Source organism: Hyla sarda, chromosome 4 (genome assembly GCF_029499605.1).
Source record: "Hyla sarda isolate aHylSar1 chromosome 4, aHylSar1.hap1, whole genome shotgun sequence".
NCBI classification, from domain to species: Eukaryota; Metazoa; Chordata; class Amphibia; order Anura; family Hylidae; genus Hyla; species Hyla sarda.
The window spans coordinates 398,352,887-398,375,242 of NC_079192.1; the positions used below are offsets into that span (position 1 = coordinate 398,352,887).

The following is a 22,356-nucleotide window of genomic DNA, read 5'->3' on the forward strand; positions in this document are numbered from 1 at the left end:
TGCATGCATGTGAAGTCCAAAACTGATCGCTGGGGGTAAATTCTGTATAAATTATTTTGGCATGTATATCAAATGTAGAGCTGTAAATGAAGAGCTACATGGGGGCTTGTTTTTTCCCCTTGTGAATACCATTTTACCATATACCATACATTTAACCATATAATTTAGGAAAAACTAAAATCCTGGACTGTTGGTTGGCCTTGAAGACTGGGTTAGGGACTTCTCCTGTAGAGCCCCTTTAACAGACCATGGTGTATAGCTACCTCAAATGTTAAAGAGTAGCTCTCATCAAAAAAAAAAATTATAGTTTAATATCTATAGATTAATTTTCTAATTAGGTTCTATTAAAAAAAAAAATGTATACTTTTATGTGTTTTTTGTGTTTAAACTTTTGTCCACTAGAGGTCTCCCTAGATGTCCCTTTTTTGTGATTTCGGACTCACGCCGGCCTGGCAGCTGAGTCCGAAATCGCATACTCAGCACAGCTCCCCGCGTGTCAATCAGACAGGCGGAGCGAGCGCTGTGCGCGCATCCCTGCAGGGCGCACTCCTGACTCTGCCGGCCAGTGGCATCTTCAGGCTCCTCCTGCTGACAAGGAGACCCAGCGCATGCTGGCCGAGAGTCAGTTGAGCGCAGCTCTGCAAGATAGAAGCAGCAGGGCCGGCAGCTCAGTCCTTCGACGTTCCTCCTCTCTGTATGGCACATGTATAGCCAAACAGAGAGGAGGAGGCTGCCGTCCCTCCCCTGTACTCCGCCTGTATGCGCGCTACCGAAAGGGAGCGCAGCATACAGGAAGAAGGGCGGAAGCTTGCCTGGCCAGGCTTCTGATGACGTCGCGCCTGTTGGGCCACGCCCACTTCCTGCCCTCATATACTGCTCAACACTGAGCTACCCAAGATGCTATGAAAGGTATATACCGTATTTTTTGCCCTATAGGGTGCACCGGCATTTAAGAAGGATAGGGGATAAGATGCCTGATCGCGGGGGTCCCACCGCTGGGGACCCCCATGATCTTGCACGCAGCACCCCAGTTAAAATCAGCCCCCGGAGCATGTTCACTCCGGGTCTGATTGCCGGCGGCGTGTGACGTCACGCCTCCACCCCGTGTGACATCATTCTCCGCCCCTCAATGCAAGCCTATGGGAGGGGGCGTGACAGCGGCGGGACCCCTGCGATCAGGCATCTTATCCCCTATCCTTTGGATATGGGATAAGATGTCTAAGCGCCGGAGTACCCCTTTAAGGTTCTAGTCTGATCTTGTCCTACTCGTGTGCAAGTAGCCAAAAAGGAGGATGCACCTACAGTAATTTTGCAAAAGCCAATAAAGCCAATGTTACTGTTAATTTTATAGACTAGGACAGGAAATGCGTAGATATTCGAATGTACTAAGACCCGAGGCTTAGAAACCATCACAATTCACTGTACTCCAATTTTACTCTAACACAAAAAAAGTCTGTTCCCTAAACGTCAATACTAAAGAGGCTTTAAAAAGCTCAATTGTACAACATACAAATTGCGAGTAAATCTTCAAAACTTGTTTTTAGCACTGTTTTTCCAAAATAAAAATAATTTTCATTCCCTGCAATCCATTTTGCATTACACACGTACATGTTATATAAAAGAGTACGGTCCTAGACTCAATGGACAATAAGGTCATGGGACTAGATCAAGAGGCCAGTGGACCCGACATCACACTGGACAAAAGCCTCATTGTTTATAGGGGTGGGATGGAGGGTAGGTGGAACATGTTGAATTCCTCGTAAGTGCTTTATTTTTTATTTTTAAAGGAACCTGCTAAATTATTTACAGAAAGGAAAACTACCCAAAACATGTTGTTCCTCCTCACATTTAATCATTCTTAATTTCTTGGTAATTGTTCTAACTGGCTTTGTACAGCATCTGCTCGTGTTGACATATGCCATGAGATAGTAAGTGATGTAGTTGTAGTAAGTGCTGTAATTGTCCTGGCACACATGCACATTGACCTGTTCTCACAGACATGTGCCCGTTCCACATTTATCACTAAGCTACCGCTCACAAAATAGTTTTTTTTTTCATTAAAGGCAAATCCGCAAAGAAAAAGAAACAGGGGTCCGGCACTGCAGTCCAATGCTAAGGTCTATAGGAGATTGGTGCGGGGTGACTATGTGGGGGTGAGAGCCAACAAGAGCATCCAAGCGTAAAATCTTCAAAAAAGGAAATGAGAGGCACTCACCCAAGTCTTAATCTTGCAGCAATGTTTATTCCGTATTCATAAAAGTAGCAGAGCGGGTAGACGCAGAGGAGCAGCCTCGCAGCAGCTGCTGCGAGGCTGCTCCTCTGCGTCTACCCGCTCTGCTACTTTTATGAATACAGAAGATTGCTGCAAGATTATGACTTGGGTGAGTGCCTCTCATTTCCTTTTTTGAAGATTATACATTAAATGCACTTTTAACATGTCTAATAGATATTGATGAGGCTAGAAAATACGGCAGTTCTATGTGCAAAAGAAAACGTGTATTGTGCCTGTCATCCACGCTTGTCCATCTGTTATTTCTAAAGTTGATTAATATATCCAAGGCCGGGTATAGGGTGTTTATATCATTATCCTAATGAGATCAGGACACTTCGGTGTCAGCACTCAACAAACTGACCCAGGAGAGGGCAAGTACTGCTGTAATTCTCTCTGACAGCCAGCCCTGGGAATACATGTTCTGAGTCTCTTAATAATCCTATTTTTTGATTTACCCTCTTGTACCACCACCCCCACTCAGGACATTGTTTCTGGTCCACACTTGTAAGGCTGAGCACCAAGTTGAATGTTTAACAATACTGAATTAGTTTGAGTTCCCTGTTCTCTTCACTGGAGGCTCTCCTGGGTCTGTGTTACTTAACACAGGTCCACCCACACCTGCCTCTCACTTCTAGCCATCTACCCAATACATTCACGCTCTTTTGGACCCTGACGTCAAGGGTTCCGACCTCAACAAAACTGTGTATTCGTAGGACCACACAGAATGTCTAAAATTATAATATTAATTCCCAGCAAATTATATAAACAAATGGAGAGTAGGGAAGTGCATTATTAAAACTTAACTTTTACTGTAAATCGCATAAAATTACACTACTAAAGTGAACTCTGTGATATCATGGCACTAGTTAGTGCCTCTTGTACAGCTATCCTTAGTGTACTACAATTATGTATAGACAACCAAACGCGTTTCCACCGCATGCAGCGGTTTCATCAGGGGTTAATTAGCAACAGTACCTCAGTAGTGATGTCGCGAACATAAAATTTTCGTTTTGCGAACCGCGAACACGAACTTCCGCAAAAGTTCGCGAACCGGGCGAACCGCCATTGACTTCAATGGGCAGGCGAATTTTAAAACCCACAGGGACTCTTTCTGGCCACAACAGTGATTTAAAAGTTGTTTCATGGGGACTAACACCTGGACTGTGGTGTGCTGGAGTGGGATCCATGGCAAAACTCCCATGGAAAATTACATGCAGAGTCTGGTTTTAATCCATAAAGGGCATAAATCACCTATTATTCCTAAATGGTTTGGAATAACGTGCTTTAGCCCCCTTTAGGCAGCATATAGAGCCCCCCTTTAGGCATCACATAGATTCCCCGCTTTAGACAGCACATAAGATTCCCCCAAATTAGGCAGCACATATTTAGATCCCCCTTTAGGCAGCACATAGATTCCCCCATATTAGACAACACACAGTTAGAGCCCCCCTTTAGGCAGCACATAGTAGGATTTGAACCCAAGGCCCCAGCGCTGCAAGTCAGCAGTGCTAACCTCTGAGCCACCATGCTACCCTTACCATACATCTAATATGCACGGTTGCTAAAATGGACAGAGATGTCAGCAGAGAGTACCAGAAAAATTAGGCATGTACACATGGCTCAAAAATTTGGTATTGTTGCAGCCGCAGCTGCAGCAGCACCCAGAAAAATTGCAGCAGCATAAAAAGTGCAGCACCAGAGGCCAGAAAAATTAGGCATGTACACATGGCTGAAAAATAAGAACTAGTGCATATCCAAGAGTCCAGAAGACTCTATAATGCAGGACGGAGAAACAGACAAAGAAATTATTTTCTAAATAACATTTTTCATCAAATAAAGAAACAGAGTTCATCCCTCTCTGTATTTTATTTTTAAAAATGTAAGTTTAAAAATCACACGCAACAAGCGTTCCTTGGTGTAATGGTTAGTACTTTGGAAAATTCAAGTTTAAATTATCATAAAGTCCAGAAGACTCTATAATGCAGGACGGTGGTGCGGTGTGACTCTCCACTTAGAGGCAAGTCAACCCCAAGATGGCGTGACACTGCCGTATCCAGGATGTGGAATAGCACCTGGGGAGCTGGGGGGGGGGGGGGGTGCCGGTGATGTGGAGCAAGACGCAGCAGTGGAAGGGGACTCGGCCGAGGAGGTTATGGAAGAGGATGGAGGAGGAGTAGAGGAGGTGGCAGCAGGCCTGCCTGCAAGTCGTGGCGGTGTCACCAACTTATCTGCAGAGCCACGCATTCCATGCTTGGCAGCCGTCACCAGGTTTACCCAATGCGCAGTGTAGGTGATATACCTGCCCTGACCATGCTTTGCAGACCAGGTATCAGTGGTCAGATGGACCCTTGCCCCTACACTGTGTGCCAGACATGCCATAATTTCCTTTTGCACAATGGAGTAAAGGTTGGGGATTGCCTTTTGTGCAAAAAAATTTCAGCCGGGTACCTTCCACTGCGGTGTCCCAATGGCTACAATTTTTTTAAAAGGTCTCAGACTCCACCAGCTTGTATGGTAAAAGCTGGCGGGCTAGCAGTTCCGACAAGCCAGCTGTCAGACGCCGGGCTAGGGGGTGACTTTAAGACATTGTCTTCTCGCGCTCAAACATCTCCTTGACAGACACCTGACTGTGGGCAGATGAGCAGGAACTGCCCTAGGCGAGAGACGGAGAGGCGGATGGTTGAGAGGGGGCAAGGAGGGCAGCAGTGGTTGACCTGGCTGAAGATGCTGGACCAGGAGGAGGATGGCGGCTTTGACTTTGTGTGCTGCTTGTACTGACGTGTTGATCCCATAGGCGTTTGTGATGTGACATCATGTGCCTTCGCAAAGCAGTTGTGCCTAGGTGGGTGTTGGACTTCCCACGACTCAGTTTCTTCTGGCACAGGTTGCAAATGGCCTCGTTGTTGTCAGAGGCAGACACACAAAAAAAAATGCCACACTGCTGAGCTCTGCGATGACGACATTCTGGTGGTGGCAACAGCATGCGTTGATTGGCGTCCTGTCTGGCTGACCCCGGGTGCCGATCCATGCTGTCTGACTGTGCCACTAGCTCCTTGCAACGACCTCCCACTGCTTCCAACTCGTCTCCTCCTCCTCTCTGTCTCCCCATTTGAATTTTCCCCCTCTTCTTCTCTTCTAGCGGGCACCCATGTGGCATCCACGGACACATCGTCATCATCAACACCTTCACCGCTATCTGATACCTCAAGAAAGGAAGCAGCAGCGGGTACAACATCATCATCACACCGTACGTCCATGTGTGTAATGCTGCCTGACTGAGACATATCCCTGTTAACTACATCCTCTGGCAATAATGGTTGCGCATCACTCCATGTCTTCAAACTGATGTGTAAATAACTCCTCTGACGGATCAAGTAAAGCTGCTGTGGTGCTAGTGTTGGTGGTGGCGGCAGGCGGGCAAGTGGTAGCATGAGAGGTGCCCGAAGCTAAGCTAGAGGAGGAGAAGGACGGTGCGTCAAGGTTCCAAGCGGAAGCTGTAGTAGATTGGGTGTCTTGTGATAGCCAGTCAACGAAGTCCTCAGAACTTTGGGGGTTCAGGGTACGTGGCCTCTGAACACTGGCTATTCTAGGGCCAAAGGGAATCCCAGCACCACGACGGCCCCTGCGGGGTGGCCTTCCTCTGCCTGTCATTTTTTTGGTTAAATTTACACAAGTGTCACACCTAATGTGATTTGCACTAGGGTGAAACAATTTGCCCTGCAGGCAAGAAAAATGGCAACTGTGACGTGAACTAACAGTGCCGACTGATTTTATTTAACAGCCAAAAAAGTTTTTTTTTTTTTATTTGCACAACTGTCACACCTAATGTAATTTGCACTAGTGTGACAATGAGCAAAAAAACTTGCCAGCGGAGTTCCCCTTTTAAGCAGTGGTCCCCAACCAGGGTGCCTAAAGCTGTTGCAAAACACACGGACTGATATCTTTCAGCCCTTTGAATACTGTAGTAGTTAGTTGCTTGAAGGAACTTAAGTTTGATTCTGGAGTACCCCTTTTAACCAGTGGTTCCCTACCAACCAGGACTGATATCTTTCAGCCCTAAAAAGGGCTTTTTTGGGTGCTGTCCTTAAAGCAGATGTTACACTAGTGCTTTAGGAGTAAACTGGACCCTGAATACACCACCTAGCAGCAACCTAGCTATCACTTTCCCTATACAGCAGGAGCAGCTTCTCTAACCCTCCATTTCCTAAGCCTGCAGCATGCCGAATGAAGGTAAAATGGCATCCGTGCAAGAGGTAGGAGGGTCTGGAAGGGAGGGACTGATGCTGATTGGCTGTAATGTGTCTGCTGACTCTGACTCACAGGGTCAAAGTTTACTGCAATGTTAAAGTATAGGGGGCAGATCGAACTTCACATATGTTCGTCTGGCGATGCGAACGCGAACATGCGAAATTCGCCGGAAACTGTTCGCCGGCGAACAATTCGTGACATCTCTATACCTCAGTTCAAGACCAAATTAAGTATATAGATAATATAAAAACGGGTCCCCAGTATACAGGATACGTGCATTACTGTGTGCATTTGTGCACCAATAACCTGATACTTTAATTACATAACTACACACGGACTTCCAGGAATTCACAAGCACCTAGCCTTCTCCTGTGGTACGTTTCTGAAGTCCGGGTATAACATGAGAGCGGGGAGCGGAGCGCACCTGCAATGGCAGGGAGCCACACCTGGGGCTAGTTTCAAGGTAGTTTCCTCAGTAAGCCTCTCCCACATCTGCTTCCAGACCTCCTTCCCGCGAGATCAGGGTGATGGTTAGTCTTGTGCCTACAGATTCCACTCTCAAGAACTCCACTTTACCACCTCCTTCAATGTCTATCAAACTCAGACTATTGCTCCCAGAACAGTCCCAACTGAGCATACACCTCATGCCACTCTAGGCGCCAGATGAAAAAGCCATACCGGCTTGTGTGTGTTATATTAATGATATTTACATTACCCAGTATCGACTTACCCTTTCCTGGAGTTTCGGCAGTGCGGGACCATTTCCCTGAATTTCCATTGTGTCCTCTCCTTGATCCGGTGTGGGAAACCCGCAGCAGCCTAGAAGCAACCCACGCTTCCTCCATTTTGCTTTTCGAGTGTTGTGCCTCGGAATTGCACAACCCTATATGGTGAGCATTATACTCACCTTTTTTTGTCCATTTACTTACTGATGATCCCGCACATGGAAGCGCTCCTGTCTCTTCTTCTTTTTTACAGTATTCTAAAGGGCTGTTGGGCTACCAAATACCACTGCAGCTATCTAGGGATTTCCCCTTAGTTTCCAAAACTGTTTTGACTTTTTTACTACAGCCTTCACTCACCCTCTACAGGTTACCCATACCAATACCACTTAAACTTTGGTAAGAAAGTCCTGGATTTACTCCAGTCTCCCTCTTTCCCATTCACTAACTCCGAGGGGGATCATCTTTGCAGGTAGTAGACCATTGGATTATCCTTACAAGCTGTACCACCTCCAAGAAAAACAATTACCGTATTTTTAGCTCTTCCGCAGGCTGAAGACCACTGGTATAGGAGGTAATACTCACGTGTCCCCGCCGCTCCGGACCCCTCACCACTGCCCTGGATGTCGCTCCATCGCTGTCGCAGTGTCCCCGTGGTGTCCCCGACACTCCGGACGTCTTCTTCCCCGGGATCCTCGCTCTCTGTCGCCGTCATCACGTCGCTACGCACGCCGCTCCGCACGCCGCTCCTATTGGATGATGGGATGGCGTGCGCGATGACGTGATGACGTCGAAGGAGAGCACCGGCCATGCAGGGGATCCCGGCACGGAGCAGACACCGAGGAGGCAGGTAAGGTCCCTCCCGGTGTCCTGTAAGCTGTTCGGGACGCTGCGATTTCACCGCGGCGGTCCCGAACAGCCCGACTGAGCAGCCGGGTTACTGTCACTTTCGCTTCAGACGCGGCGGTCAGCTTTGATCGACGTGTCTGAAGGGTTAATACAGGCCATCACCGCGATCGGTGATGTCCTGTATTAGTTGCGGGTCCCAGCCGTTGATGGCCGCAGGGACCGCCGCAATAGGTGTGTATTCGCCGTAAAAAGTGCGTCTTATACGGCGAAAAATATGGTACTAAACATAAAGTGCACACCACTAAATATATCTATAGAACTACAAAATTGCTTTATTCAATATCAAAATATTAACAATAAATCACATACAAAGGGACAGTTAAAACCAATTAAAATGCTCACCGAGAGCCACAACAAAACCTCGGAGAAGGGCCATGAACCCCTCCACCAAAGGTGGTGACCCCGTCCTGCTAGATGAATAATGATAAAAATAGAGGTGCTCAGTTTAGTTTAGTATATATCCATTATCATGTGAACAACAATATTGGGGGAGATTTATCAAAACCTGTCCAGAGGAAAAGTTGCCCAGTTGCCCATAGCAACCAATCAGATCGCTTCTTTCATTTTAAACGAGGTCTATACAAAATGAAAGAAGCAATCTGATTGGTTGCTATGGGCAACTGAGCAACTTTTCCTTTGCACAGGTTTTGATAAATCTCCCCCATTGTCTACAATATTTAGTCTTTATTTTCTCTTGAAATATATTTTTTTGCATACATTAGTCCCAATACTGTAGGAATTGGGCGGCACTATTACCTTTGTATGAGAACATATTGATTGTCTATAGCCCAGTACTGGGAGCACCTCTATTTTTATCATTATTCATCTAGCAGGACGGGGTCACTACCTTAGGTGGAGGGGTTTATGGCCCTGCTCCGAGGTTGTGTTGTGGCTCTTAGGCTGGGTTCACACCACGTTTTTGCAATACAGTTCCCGTATCAGGTTTATGATAAAAAACAAATTCCTCAAAACCTGACTAAGGCTGGGTTCACACCACGTTTTTCAAATACGGTAACCATATACGGTTTTCCGCAAAAAAACGTATACGACCGTATCCGAAACCGTATGCATAGAGAATGCATTGTAAACCGTATTCCAAATGTTGTGTACGGTTGCATCCGTTTTGCCTCGGATACGGTTTTGCCGATTTTCAACCGTAGGCAAAAACGCTGTCGACCACGTTTTTGCCTCCGGTTGGAAAACCGTATGCGAGCCGTATGCGGTTCTTTTAACATTGTTGTCTATGAGAACCGTACACAGAATTTCAGAATACGGTTGCACACGGTTTTTCTAATCCGTTTTTGGAGTTGGCACATGCGCAGATTGGAATTTCAATAGAACAATAGTAACTTTATTAAATTGCTGGAAAACTAATTCCAACAAAATAGCAAAACCGTTGGCAAAAACTGATGCAAACGGATAGAACCGTACAGGGAAAAACCGTATACGTTTTAATTTGGAGTCATACGGTTGTATAAGGTTGCATACGGTTTTTGCCATACGTTTTTTAGCGGAAAACCGTATACGGTAACCGTATTTGAAAAACGTGGTGTGAACCCAGCCTAAACTGTATCAAAGCGTATGTACAAATTTTAATCCATATTTGGTTTGAAAAATGATGTCCGGTTGCATCTGATTTTTAAGGAAAAAAAACGTATACATTTTTAACTTTTCACTCCGTTCCGAATAAAGTTCCACTTGTTTGATTGAAATTCCAAGAACAAAACTGTGCAAAGTCAAAACCGTATGGTGAAAACCGGATGGAACCGTACGCACATACGGTTCTGTACGGTTCTCATTGACTCCCATGTTTAAAAAAAAAAGGAAAACATTTCAATACGCTTTTTCACCCGGACCAAAAACCGTGGTAGGCTACGGTTTTGGGTACGGGAAAAAAAAATGACAAAACCGTACAAGATGCAAAACGGACACAACCAGATGCATCTTTTTACATACGGTTTTAAATAGAGAGTCAATGCATACGGTTTTCAATATGGTTCCATATGGTTTTCAAATTGAAAACGTATACGGGAACTGTATTGCAAAAACGTGGTGTGAACCCAGCCCCAGTGAGCATTTTAATTTGTTTAAACTGTCCCTTTGTATGTGACTTATTGTTAATATTTTGATATTGAATAAAGTAATTTTGTAATTCTAAATATATTTAGTGGTTTGCACTTTATATTCAGTGATCGTTTTTCTTGGATGTGGTATGTACATATTTTTTTTCACTGAAAGGAGCCCCCTCTTATCTTTTCTATGTGTTCAAGGTGTACCATTCTACCACTAGAGGACAGTTTGGGATGTTCCTCACCCATCCTAATTTTATCTTGTTATTTTCATAGGGCCACCCACTAACCAGCTTTGGTGTCCCGGTACCATATTGCATACCGTACCTTGTATGGTGGTCTCCAAAGTTAGAGTTCAGGTAGGCTCCCCCAGGTGGGACAGCCCCTAGTCGCCTCTTTCTTTTCTAATTTTGTAATATTTAAATGTATATATTTAATATAATGTATATTAGTATTTTTACCTTGGTAGCGTCGCAGGACCTTCGGTCATGTGACTATGTTACTTCCTCTATGGTATGTTGGAGGACCTTTGGAGGTCCTTGGGTCACATGGTTACCCACAACTCTCTGTACAGAAGATTGACAGTTGTATGGACCAGTGAGCTTAAGTTCAGCCCCTGCCCATATAAGGGAGCTGTAGCAAATGATCGCTCTCTTGGGTTGCTGCTCTCGTGGATACCGTACTATCAGGACGGATCTGCGCAACTTTCAAAGACAAACTAGGCCAGAAGCCTGCCGGCCTCAGCCTGAAACTAAACCGTGAGTTAAAATCTCAATCCCCGCTAAAGCTAGCGTGATTACTGGACCGAATCTAAACCCCTAAATCCAGTGAATCACCGCAATAATTACCTTCCTCAGCTCAATAGACTCACAAGGTCCCAACCACTAGTCAAGCTCTAATAGACTCTGTAATATGGACTGTTCCTGTTCATTATTGCCTAAAATCTTCAGTAAAAGTTCCGACAAGCTTCAGCAAACTCTCTGATTGTGGACAATCAATTATTTCCTATCTCCCTATCGCTCTTGGGACGGGTGGTGGTAGGACAAGCATACAGAGAACAGCCCTCACCCTGGCGTCACGAATAGAAAGGCTTAACCAGACACCCTTTAGTTACCGCACAGCTACACTCCCATATACCCTACACCCCCAAGCTACCACACATCCAAGGTAAGGTATGATGTCCCATAGTCTGCACATTTACAGCACACGATTTTCCTCCTTCTGTGGAGCAGTGGGTGGATCAAAGGGCTGCAAATCCTTTGGCTCTTCCATCCTGCCTTACTTTTTCATTTCGATAAAGCTACTAAAAATCCCAGCTAATTTAGGGCAAAGAATACAGGGGATATGGTCAAAGGCATTAATACCGGCATGCAGTATAATACCGGCATACAATTGGTGTGTAAGTGGATTGGAAAGTACTATGAAGTCCATTTACTGGTCGTATTAAAGTGACTGAAATAGACTGGTACTTTATTGCAGTCATTCATACAATGATGTGATGTCATTCAGGCTGTAATTGGCTTAAGTGATTGCCATCTGAAGGGACAAAAATGGAAGTGCTGCTGTATTGTTGCTTTTGCTAAAAAAAAGATAGTTTATAGAAAGAAAAGGTAAGGATATTTTTCAGATCTGTAACGTGAATTATAACTAGAAAAAGACTGCGGAGGCACTCGGGTCTTGGTCTGCGGTGAGTTTATTTCAGACAGGTATAAACAACAGCATGGTCGACGAGTCGTTTCGCGCACACCGGGTGTGCGTGAAACGACTCGTTGACCAGGCTGTTGTTTATACCTATAAAAAAGAAATAAGAGGGTACCATAAGCCTCTAGACTAATACCATAAGATGGTACATGATGTTAACAAAATATTAGAAAGAACTGTGCTTCACTTTAATGATAAGAACATTTATTTATAAAATACTTGCAAAAAGGTAGCAAAAAAGATAACATTAATAACAACCTCCTTTCACAGGGCCCTTGTGGGGAGGTGTTAAAACATATACAGAATGGTATAAAACAATGAAGTCTTAAAGGGGTACTCCACCCCTAGACATCTTATCCCCTATCCAAAGGATAAGATGTCAGATAGCCGGGGTCCCGCTGCTGGGGACCCCGGGGATCCCTGCTGCAGCACCCCGCTATCATTACTGCGCAGAGCGAGATCGCTCTGCACGTAATGACGGGCAATACAGGGGCCGGAGCATCGTTACATCACGGCTCCGCCCCTCGTGACATCGCGGCCCGCCCCCGTCAATACAAGTCTATGGGAGGGGACGTGGTGGTCATCACGCCCCCTGCCATAGACTTGCATTAAGGGGACGGGCCGTGATGTCATGAGGGGCGGAGCCGTGACGTAACGATGCTTCGGCCCCTGTATCGCCCGTCTTTACACACAGAGCGAACTCGCTCTGTGCAGCAATGATGGCGGGGTGCCGCAGCGGCGATCCCCAGCAGTGGGACCGCGGCGATCTAACATCTTATCCCCTATCCTTTGGATAGGGGATACGATGCCAGGGGCAGAGTACCCCTTTAATAAACCGCTATGTAATGTTGTAATCTGCTAATCCGACATTTGATATACCGGCATGGATCGTTTCTCATATGAAATGAATTGCAGTCAATGTCCATGTATGGTGTATAGCTCAGATTAAGGTGAAAATCACCATTTATAATTACCAGCTCCTGCAGATAAGAATGGCTCGTAGTGTGATTCGTGGTATGGCACCGTATCACTGGACGTCCAAGGAGGCTGATGGTATATCCCGTAGAGGCTGCGTTGGCATGCGCTGCTGCGACTGGCCCGGTTGCCACAGGCCTTGGGGAAGTCGCTTGTCTCGGAGGTAGATGTTCCTTCTCCGGAGATGGAAGAAGGAGCAGCCTCGTGGAGAGCCCCTCGGCGTCTGACGTTAGTCAGGTAGGTGAATTTCGGCAAGATGGAAATGCTGGATCTGCAGATGGTAAAAACGCTGAATTTGCAGGATTCACAGGGCTTAAAGAAATAGCACCTCAGTTTGGCTGGCTGTTAATTGCGGAAGTTGCGGTTTATTGGATTGTGGTAATAATGCGGTTGACCAGGCTGTTGTTTATACCTGTCTGAAATAAACTCACCGCAGACCAAGACCCGAGTGCCTCCGCAGTCTTCTAGTTATATTGCTGTTTCTTCCGTGAACAGCACCGGTGGTCTATATAGGATACCGTGAGTTACGTGGCTGCAAGCTCCATTTTCATTTCACACCGTAAAGACCCCAGCAGCAGTGCCAACATTCTGTTTCTATCTTCAGATAACATGAATTATGTCTGTAGGCTAGGCTCACACTGCGTTTTGTCTCCATTTAAAGGGGTACTCCGGCCCAAAGACATCTTATCCCCCTATCCAAAGGATAGGGGATAAGATGTCTTATGGCGAGGGTCCCGACGCTGGGGACCCCTGCAATATAGCATGCAGCACCCACCTGTAAGCACTGCTGGAAGCTCTGGAGGCTCTCAGTGTTATGCCTCCCGACCACGGGGACGGAGTATCGTGACGTCTTGACTCTGCCCCCTCAATGCAAGTCTATGGGAGGAGGCGTGACGGCCGGGAGGCATAACACTGAGAGCCTGCTGCGCTTCCAGCAGTGCTTACAGGTGGGTGCTGCATGCTAAATTGCAGGAGTCCCCAGCGTCGGGACCCCCGCGATCATTTGAATAGGGGATAAGATGTCTTGGGGCAGCAGTACCCCTTTAACATATACATTAATGGATTCGGCTGTAGCCCATACTGCAGAATTAGTTTACCATTGACTTACATAAAAATAATAATAATTAATAAAAACTGATGGAAACATATGTTTTTTTTCCCGGACACAAGAGCTTAGTTGTTCGTTATGTTTGTGTGTACAGCAAAATTAAACATTTTGCAACAGAAACAGTGAAAGGAAGGCAAACACTTTTTTGTTGCTCACTTGGTTTTTCATCTTGTGCTTTGGAGGGGGCGTGCCCTCACTCTGCAAGACTCATCTTCCTCCCTGAGTCAGCTGTGCTGTGTCTATTTATCAATTCACTGTATCCTCTCTATTTTCAGACAGGAGTGAACACAGAAGAGTGCTTGTCCCACCCTCACTTACTGGACTTTGTCTCAGCCTATACTTCAGCTGATGCTACTGCCGACAAGTATTATGTTCTGGATGGGAACCCCTAGTGGTCTTTTTTATAAGCCATGATTTTTATCATGTCTTATTTGAAATACAGTGCTCTGTATAATTATCAAGGAGGAATAGGAAGGTTAAAGGGGTACTCCGGTGAAAAACTTTTATTTTTATTTTAAATCAACTGGTGCCAAAAAGTTAAACAGATTTGTAAATTACTTCTATTAAAAAATATTAATCCTTCCTGTACTTATTAGCTGCTGAATACTACAGCGCAAATTATTTTCTTTTTGAAACACAGAGCTGCCTGCTGACATCAGGAGCACAGTGCTCTCTGCTGACATCTCTGTCCATTTTAGGAACTGTCCAAAACAGCATATGTTTGCTATGGGGATTTCCTTTTACTCTGGACAGTACCTAAAATGGACAGAGATGTCAGCAGAGAGCACTGTGCTCGTGATGTCAGCAGACAGCTCTGTGTTTCAAACGGAAAGAATTTCCACTGTAGTATTCAGCTGCTAATAAAAACAGGAAGGATTAAGATTTTTTAATAGAAGTAATTTAGAAATCTGTTTAACTTTCTGGCACCAGTTGATTTAAAAAAAAAAAAAAAAAAAAAGTTTTTCACCGGAGTACCCCTTTAAGGCGAGCGAGGAGGTATGCCAGGCTCTGGCACTTGAGTAGCTTGGCTCCGCCTCCTTGACCCTTTGCTCCGAAATAAAAGGGAGACCTTTTTTTTTTTTAAGTTTGGAAACCACCATCAGATCCAGGAAAGGCACAGTTTTCTTTTATACCCTAAAAGCTGTACAATGGTGTCTGCAGCTCTTAGCAGCAAATACAGCTGACAGATTATTTTTGGAAGGGTTGTCCGTGGGAAGGGGGGGACCTGTCTGATGCCTTGTCACTACCATTCTGGGGCACAATAGTTTCATGCTATTCTCAGCTAATCGCTGGCTAAAGTTGGTCACCGTCATCTCCAGCATGTCGAAGTGGGACCAGGAAATGTCGTTTAGTGAGGACCAAGTAAGCATCAGAATGTCAGTGGTACTAGTGAGCAATGGTGAGGTGGGTCTGTATTCTCAAATCCATAAGGAAGTTGTAAATGCATTTGAAAAACATACACAAACCTACCGTATATACTCGAGTATAAGCCGAGTTTCTCAGCACCATTTTTTGTGCTGAAAACGCCCCCCTCGGCTTATACTCGAGTGAACTCTCCGCCTGTCAATCCCTTCTCAGTGGTCTTCAACCTGCGGACCTCCAGATGTTGCAAAACTACAACTCCCAGCATGCCCGGACAGCCATCGGCTGTCCAGGCATGCTGGGAGTTGTAGTTTTGAAACCTCTGGAGGTCCGCAGGTTGAAGACCACTGCAGCCTTCGTCATCATCCAGACCCCCTTTAGTTTTCTACTCACCTCCCCTTGGTGGGAAGGAAGGGTGAGCTGGTCCGGGCCATCTATGCTGTAGAGACCGTCCGGTGGGGAAGGTTAGTCGTTCTGGGCTGTCCATTTTCACCCGGGGGGCCCTCTTCTCCGGGCCTGCCCGGACTAGTGACATTGCCATGACGACGACGCACAGGGACACGTATGAACGTCCCTGTGCATCGTCGTCAAGGCAACGTCACTAGTCCGGGGCCGGGCCCCGAGTGGAGAAGAGGCCCCCCCAGTGAAAATGGACAGCCCGGAACGACTAACCTTCCCCACCGGACGGTCTCTGCAGCATAGATGGCCCGCACCAGCTCACCCTTCCTTCCCACCGAGGGGAGGTGAGTAGAAAACTAAAGGGGGGTCTGGATGATGACGAAGGCCGCAGTGGTCTTCAACCTGCGGACCTCCAGAGGTTTCAAAACTACAACTCCCAGCATGCCCGGACAGCCGATGGCTGTCCGGGCATGCTAGGAGTTGTAGTTTTGCAACATCTGGAGGTCCGCAGGTTGAAGACCACTGATGAAGGGATTGACAGGCGGTGATGATGGGGGTCTGGATGATGACATGGGGGGATGATGTATTAGTCGAGTCAATAACTTTTCCTGGGTTTTTGGGGTGAAATTAGGGGCCTCGGCTTATATTCGGGTCGGCTTATACTCGAGTATATACGGTATATGTTTTATAAAAACATCAATGATATAGGGTAATATTTAAAAAATATGCTCTTGTTTTTACATGATTTCTTTTCAAATGCATTCAAAAACCCACTACAAAGACATTATGTGTAATAGCACCCTCAAGAGGAGTCAGTGACCTAAATTAAGTGCGAATAGGTGTAGTGCGGTAATGGCGTTATGGATGATTCGGCTGATTAGGAGTGTGGGTTAATCGATCGCCCTCCTTAAGTTTCTTTTTGATATTTGAGATTCGCAAACAGCTCTTGTATTGACTAATTAATGTTACAAGAGCAAACCCAGCTTTGAAAACAGCAAAATAGAAAAGAATAATCAGAATGATGCGTTAATGCCAGTTTCTGGTATGACATGTGCCCTAAAAAGTTGCAAATCACGGTAAATGCCAAATTTGTGCAAAAATTTGTGCCTTGACAATTTTAAACAGTGACAAGAAAAGTGGGTGTAAAAGTAGATTTGATTTTACAATGAAAATATACAATGGTCCCTCAACATACGATGGTAATCCGTTCCAAATGGACCATCGTTTGTTGAAACCATCGCATGTTGAGGGATCAGTGCAATGTAAAGTATAAGACAGTAGTCTACAACCTGCGGACCTCCAGATGTTGCAAAACTACAACACCCAGCATGCCCGGACAGCCAACATCTGGAGGTCCGCAGGTTGAAGACCACTGGTATTAAAAGGTTGTACTCACGTGTCCCCGCCGCTGCCCTGGATGTCGCCTTCCATCGCTGTCGCCGCGTCCCCGGGGTGTCCCCGACGCTCCGGCAAGGCCTCTGCTTCCCCGGCATCCTCACTTTCCGTCGCCGCCATCACGTCGCTATGCACGCCGCTCCTATTGGATGACGGGGTGGCGTGCGCAGCGACAGGATGACGACGATGGAGAGCGCCGACGATGCAGGGGATCCCGAAGAGGACGCGCCGGAGCCCCGAGGACAGGTAAGTGATAGTCAGCGGACCACATGGGGCACCGTAAACGGCTATCCGGTGGCAGCTGAAGCAGTCTGCGCTGCCGGATAGCCGTTTATGCGATGGCCCCGACATACAAAAGCATCGTATGTTGATGCTGCCTTCAACATGCGATGGCCTCTGAGAGGACATCGTATCTTGAAATGATCGTATGTCGGGGCCATTGTAGGTCGGGGGGTCACTGTACTTAATAAAAAGAATGGTATCTAATTTTTATAAAAATCATGGCTTATAAAAAAAAAGACCACTAGGGGTCCCCATACCATTTAAAACATAATCCTGTTCAGCGGCAGCATCATTTTTGTCCCCTGCTGAAGCACAGACTGGGACAAAGTCCAGGAAATGAGGGCGGAAGTAGCACTCTTCTGTACTCACTCCTGTCGTGTCTATCAGACTGCAGCATGAAAACAGAGAGTAGGGGGTTACAGAGCAGTCAGTAGTGATTGGATGAAGAGACCCAGCATAGCAGACTTAGGGAGGAAGTGAATGCATAGTGAGTGAAGGCGGGCTCAGTGCTTGCCTCGGACACACTTTACTGAGCAGTGGCTGTCAGAATGAGTGAGCAGCAGAACAGAGGGATTTCTGAGTCAAATACAGAAGCTAAACACATAAATAAGTAAAGAATCTGCATGGTCTAGTGAATAACATATAGAAGCATTATTTTTTTCTGTGATATGATAGGTACCCTTTGAGTAAAATCTGTGGTACAACTCATTACCCCATCCCTGACAGTCCTATATCTAAAAACTGGTGAAGAGACTGTTATATGTTTACTTTGTGACTGCCAAGTATCTTTGTGACTGCCAACACCTTATAAGAGAGGCAACAAAAAGGTTCTGTTTTTTGCATCGGTATCGGTTCTGCAGCATGTTTATTAAGGGGGAAATTTCCCATTCTGTTCCCTACTCTATGTGGGGATTCAGATAGGGCTGGGCGGTATACCGGTTCATACCGAAATTTTTGTGCTGCACGATATGAATTTTAACCTATACTGCAATACCGGTTTGGCCCCTCCCCCTCGGGAATGAATTATCAGCCCAGCGCTGCGCTGTCCCCACATCGGGGAACTAATCCTATGTGACCCGTGAGCGCTGTTCTGCCCCCCCAATTGATTATTAGCCCAGCGGTGCGCTGTCCCCATCGGGGTACTACTCACATGTCACCCGCATGCGTTGCCCTCCTCGTCCTCATGTTTGTTGCGGCCGCTGGCGCTGACACTCTATACCAGTGGTCTCCAACCTGCGGACATCCAGATTTGCAACATCTGGAGGTCCGCAGGTTGAAGACCACTGCTCTATACTGTGCGGTATCCCTATGCCCAGGCTGCAAAAAATAAACAAAATAAACTTTAACTCACCTCCCGTTGGTCCGGTACCGGCCTCACTTGTTTCCTGGGGACGGGAACGTCGGACAGCTGTCAGCCTATCACCGGCCGCAGCGATGTTCTGCCTCGGCCGGTGATAGGCTGAGCCCACTGTCATGTAAGGAGCCGGATTCTTACATGACAGTGGGCTCAGCCTATCACCGGCCGAGGCAGAACATCGCTGCGGCGGGTGATAGGCTGTCGGCTCTCCGACGTTCCCGTCCCCAGCGTAAGGCCGACGTAGGTGCGTTACAGTTTGTTTTGTTTACCTTCTGCAGCCCGGGCAAAGGGATACAGCACAGTATAGAGTGTCAGCGCCGACGGCCGCAGCAAACAGGATGAGGAGGGCAGCGCTTGCAGGTGATGTGTGAGTATTTACCCCGATGGGGATGTGGGCTGATAATATGGGGGGGGGGGGGGGGGGCGAGGAAATACAGTGGTTCCTCAAGTTACAATATTAATTGGTTCCAGGACGACCATTGTATGTTGAATCCATTGTATGTTGAGTCCATAACTCTATGGAAACCTGGTAATTGGTTCTGAAGCCACCAAAATGTCATCCAAAAATAGGAAAAAGTGAGACTTAAAGAAAAATAAGTAGATAACTAATATAGATAAAGCAAATCCTTATATATAAAAGTAAGAAAGATCTGCTGGGAGCTGTAATCACTGTCTGTGTCAGTGTTTCCCAACCAGTGTGCCTCCAGCTGTTGGAAAACTACAACTCCCAGCATACCCGAACAGCCGAAGGCTGTTCGGGCATGCTGGGAGTTGTAGTTTTGCAACAGCTGGAGGCGCCCTGGTTGGGAAACACTGGTCTATGTAGAGGACAGGAGCTTCTTCAGGGTCCTGTACAGTACACACAATGTCCTAAAAAAGTAAAATGGAGCCACCTTTACTTGGTGTCCAAAAGAGCAGCTAACTGTGACATAGGTTAAGAGTAGTACTGAACATGTAATACCTCCCTGTACTGTAGGGGGCGCTACCAGACACCAGTCAGTGCATACACTTCAGTAATACAGGTAAAGAGTACAGAACATGCAATACCTCCCTGTACTGTAGGGGGCGCTACCAGACACCAGTCAGTGCATACACTTCAGTAATACAGGGGTTTTACCAGTGAATGCCCATTCTGATTGGTCGGTTCTTCCAGCCATTGACACGTATCACAGATCTGGACTGTCTGTACATTGTATGTCGAGTCTGGTTTCAAGTTACAATGGTCCAGAAAAGACCATTGTATGTTGAAACTTGTATGTTGAGGCCATTGTAAGTGGAGCGATCACTTGTACCGTCATATACCGTGGAACCGCCAAAAGTTTAAAAAATACCGCGATACACACTGCAATGAGTGACCATGACAGACGAGTGAAACTCTCTTTATTGAAGTCTATAGGAATTACAGAAAACTGTAAAAGGTCATTTTAGAACAGTTTTCCATGTGGGTCCCTTATTCTTTCTAGGTTACCATGAACTTGTCTACATGCCAGCATAGTCTTTCCTTCCAATATTTCCCACCAAATGCTCGGCTGTCCCTTATGCCTGTGTCTGAATCGTGCAGGTATGATACGTCTGCGCCTGGTCGGGGGGCTGATTGAGTTTGGGGAGATGCAGCACGTACCCACGTCCACCAGCAGAACACACTGCCTACATCCCCGTATTAATGTGTGTCACCGTCACTTGGATACTGAAGTTGGAAGCATGAACTTGGCAGAATATATATGAATTTATTTTCCCATTGTTAGGACAGTGGTCCCTCAAGTTACAATATTAATTGTATGTTGAGACCATTGTATGTTGAGACCATAACTCTATGGAAACCTAGTAATTGGTTCTGAAGCCACCAAAATGTCATCCAAAAATAGGAAAAAGTGAGGATTAAAGAAGAATAAGTAGATAACTAATATAGATAAAGCAAATCCTTACATATAAAAGTAATAAAGATCTGCTGGGAGCTGTAATCACTGTCTATGTCAGTGTTTCCCAAGCATGGAGCCTCCAGCTGTTGCAATACTACAACTCCCAGCATGCCCGGACAGCCAAAGGCTGTCCGGGCATGCTGGGAGTTGTAGTTTTGCAACAGCTGGGGGCACCCTGCTTGGGAAACACTTATCTATGTAGGGGACAGGAGCTTCTTCAGGGTCCTATAAAGAACACGCAATGTCCTAAAAAAATGTAACATGGAGCCGCCCTCACCTGGTGTCCAAAGTTGCAGGTAATCCTGGTACAGGTAAAGAGTACAGAACATGTAATACCTCCCTGTACTGTAGGGGGCGCTATCAGACACCAGTCAGTGCATGCACTTCAGTAATACAGGTAAAGAGTACAGAACATGTAACACCTCCCTGTACTGTAGGGGGCGCTACCAGACACCAGTCAGTGGATGTACTTCATACAGGTAAGGAGTAGTACAGAACTTGTAGTTCCTCCCTGTACTGTAGGGGGCGCTATCAGACACCAGTCAGTGCATACACTTCAGTAATACAGGTAAAGAGTACAGAACATGTAATACCTCCCTGTACTTTAGGGGGCGCTATCAGACACCAGTCAGTGCATACGCTTCAGTAATACAGGGGTTTCACCAGTAAAATGCCCATTCTGATTGGTCGGTTCTTCCAGCCATTGACACGTTTCACAGATCTGGACTGTCTGTACATTGTATGTTGAGTCTGGTTTCAACTTACAATGGTCCAGAAAAGACCATTGTATGTTGAAACTATTGTATGTTGAGGCCATTGTAAGGTGAGGGATCACTGTATTACCCGCCATGTCTGTGTATATCTGGTAAGCCATGACTCACTGTGGCACAGTAGGAGATCACCCCCTATGTGAGCTGTATTGCCATAGTAGAGGTGACATTTTACCGAGGGGCTTCAAACACTTCTCCTATACAAAGGCTACCTCTGTAACCAACAACGTATTTGCTATGTCATTACCCTTCATTCATGATGCTAAGCTTTCTACCATCCGCCCACACAGAGTATTACAAATTACTTCCCATGAAATATTTATATTGGGAAATCAAAGCATTTTAGTCGTTCTGTGTCATCTGTTTGAAAAAAGTGTTACATGTGACTTCTGCCGAACGTCTGCATAAATAGGTATTTAGTAACTTAGGCAATAAAATAAATTACAACAAAGTCCCCCTGCTTGGACCAACACTGATCAGCTGTAAATTGTAGGGAAACCCGGCAGTGAGTGTTTCATTTCTCTACAGCACCCCCGGAGGAGGATTTAAGTATTACACAGTGTCTATTAGAGTTAAAGGAGAACTCCAGAACATAAAAATTGTCCCCCATAGTGCCGGCAGTAAAAAAAATAAAGATGTACATACCATCCTCCGCTCCCCCGGGGCCTCCGGTAACAGGCTCCGGTCTCCGCCGCGATCCTCTTCCTGGTTGCCGGTGGTCGGATGAATCATACTGCACTCAGCCAATCACCTGCCGCAGCGAAGTCCAACTCGGCCGGCCATAGGCTGAGCGGCAGTGTGAAGTTTTCGGCCCCGGCTGCAGTTGCCGGTGTAGTGAAGAATTTTGTGTCCTGAAGCGTTCTCACAC

General features: G+C 46.2%; 1 protein-coding gene across 1 annotated transcript in view; it reads right to left on the bottom strand.

Annotated features, from left to right (window-relative positions):
- Positions 1-11,913: 11,913 nt before the first annotated feature.
- Positions 11,914-22,356, bottom strand: part of LOC130367489 (uncharacterized) — a 32,062-nt gene continuing 21,619 nt past the window's right edge. The window contains exons 3-5 of the mRNA XM_056569912.1: positions 13,328-13,401; positions 12,896-13,167; positions 11,914-12,011 (exon numbers count right to left, since the gene is read on the bottom strand). Coding sequence (XP_056425887.1) covers positions 11,914-12,011; positions 12,896-13,167; positions 13,328-13,401 — 444 coding nt within the window. The remainder of the gene's footprint in view (positions 12,012-12,895; positions 13,168-13,327; positions 13,402-22,356) is intronic.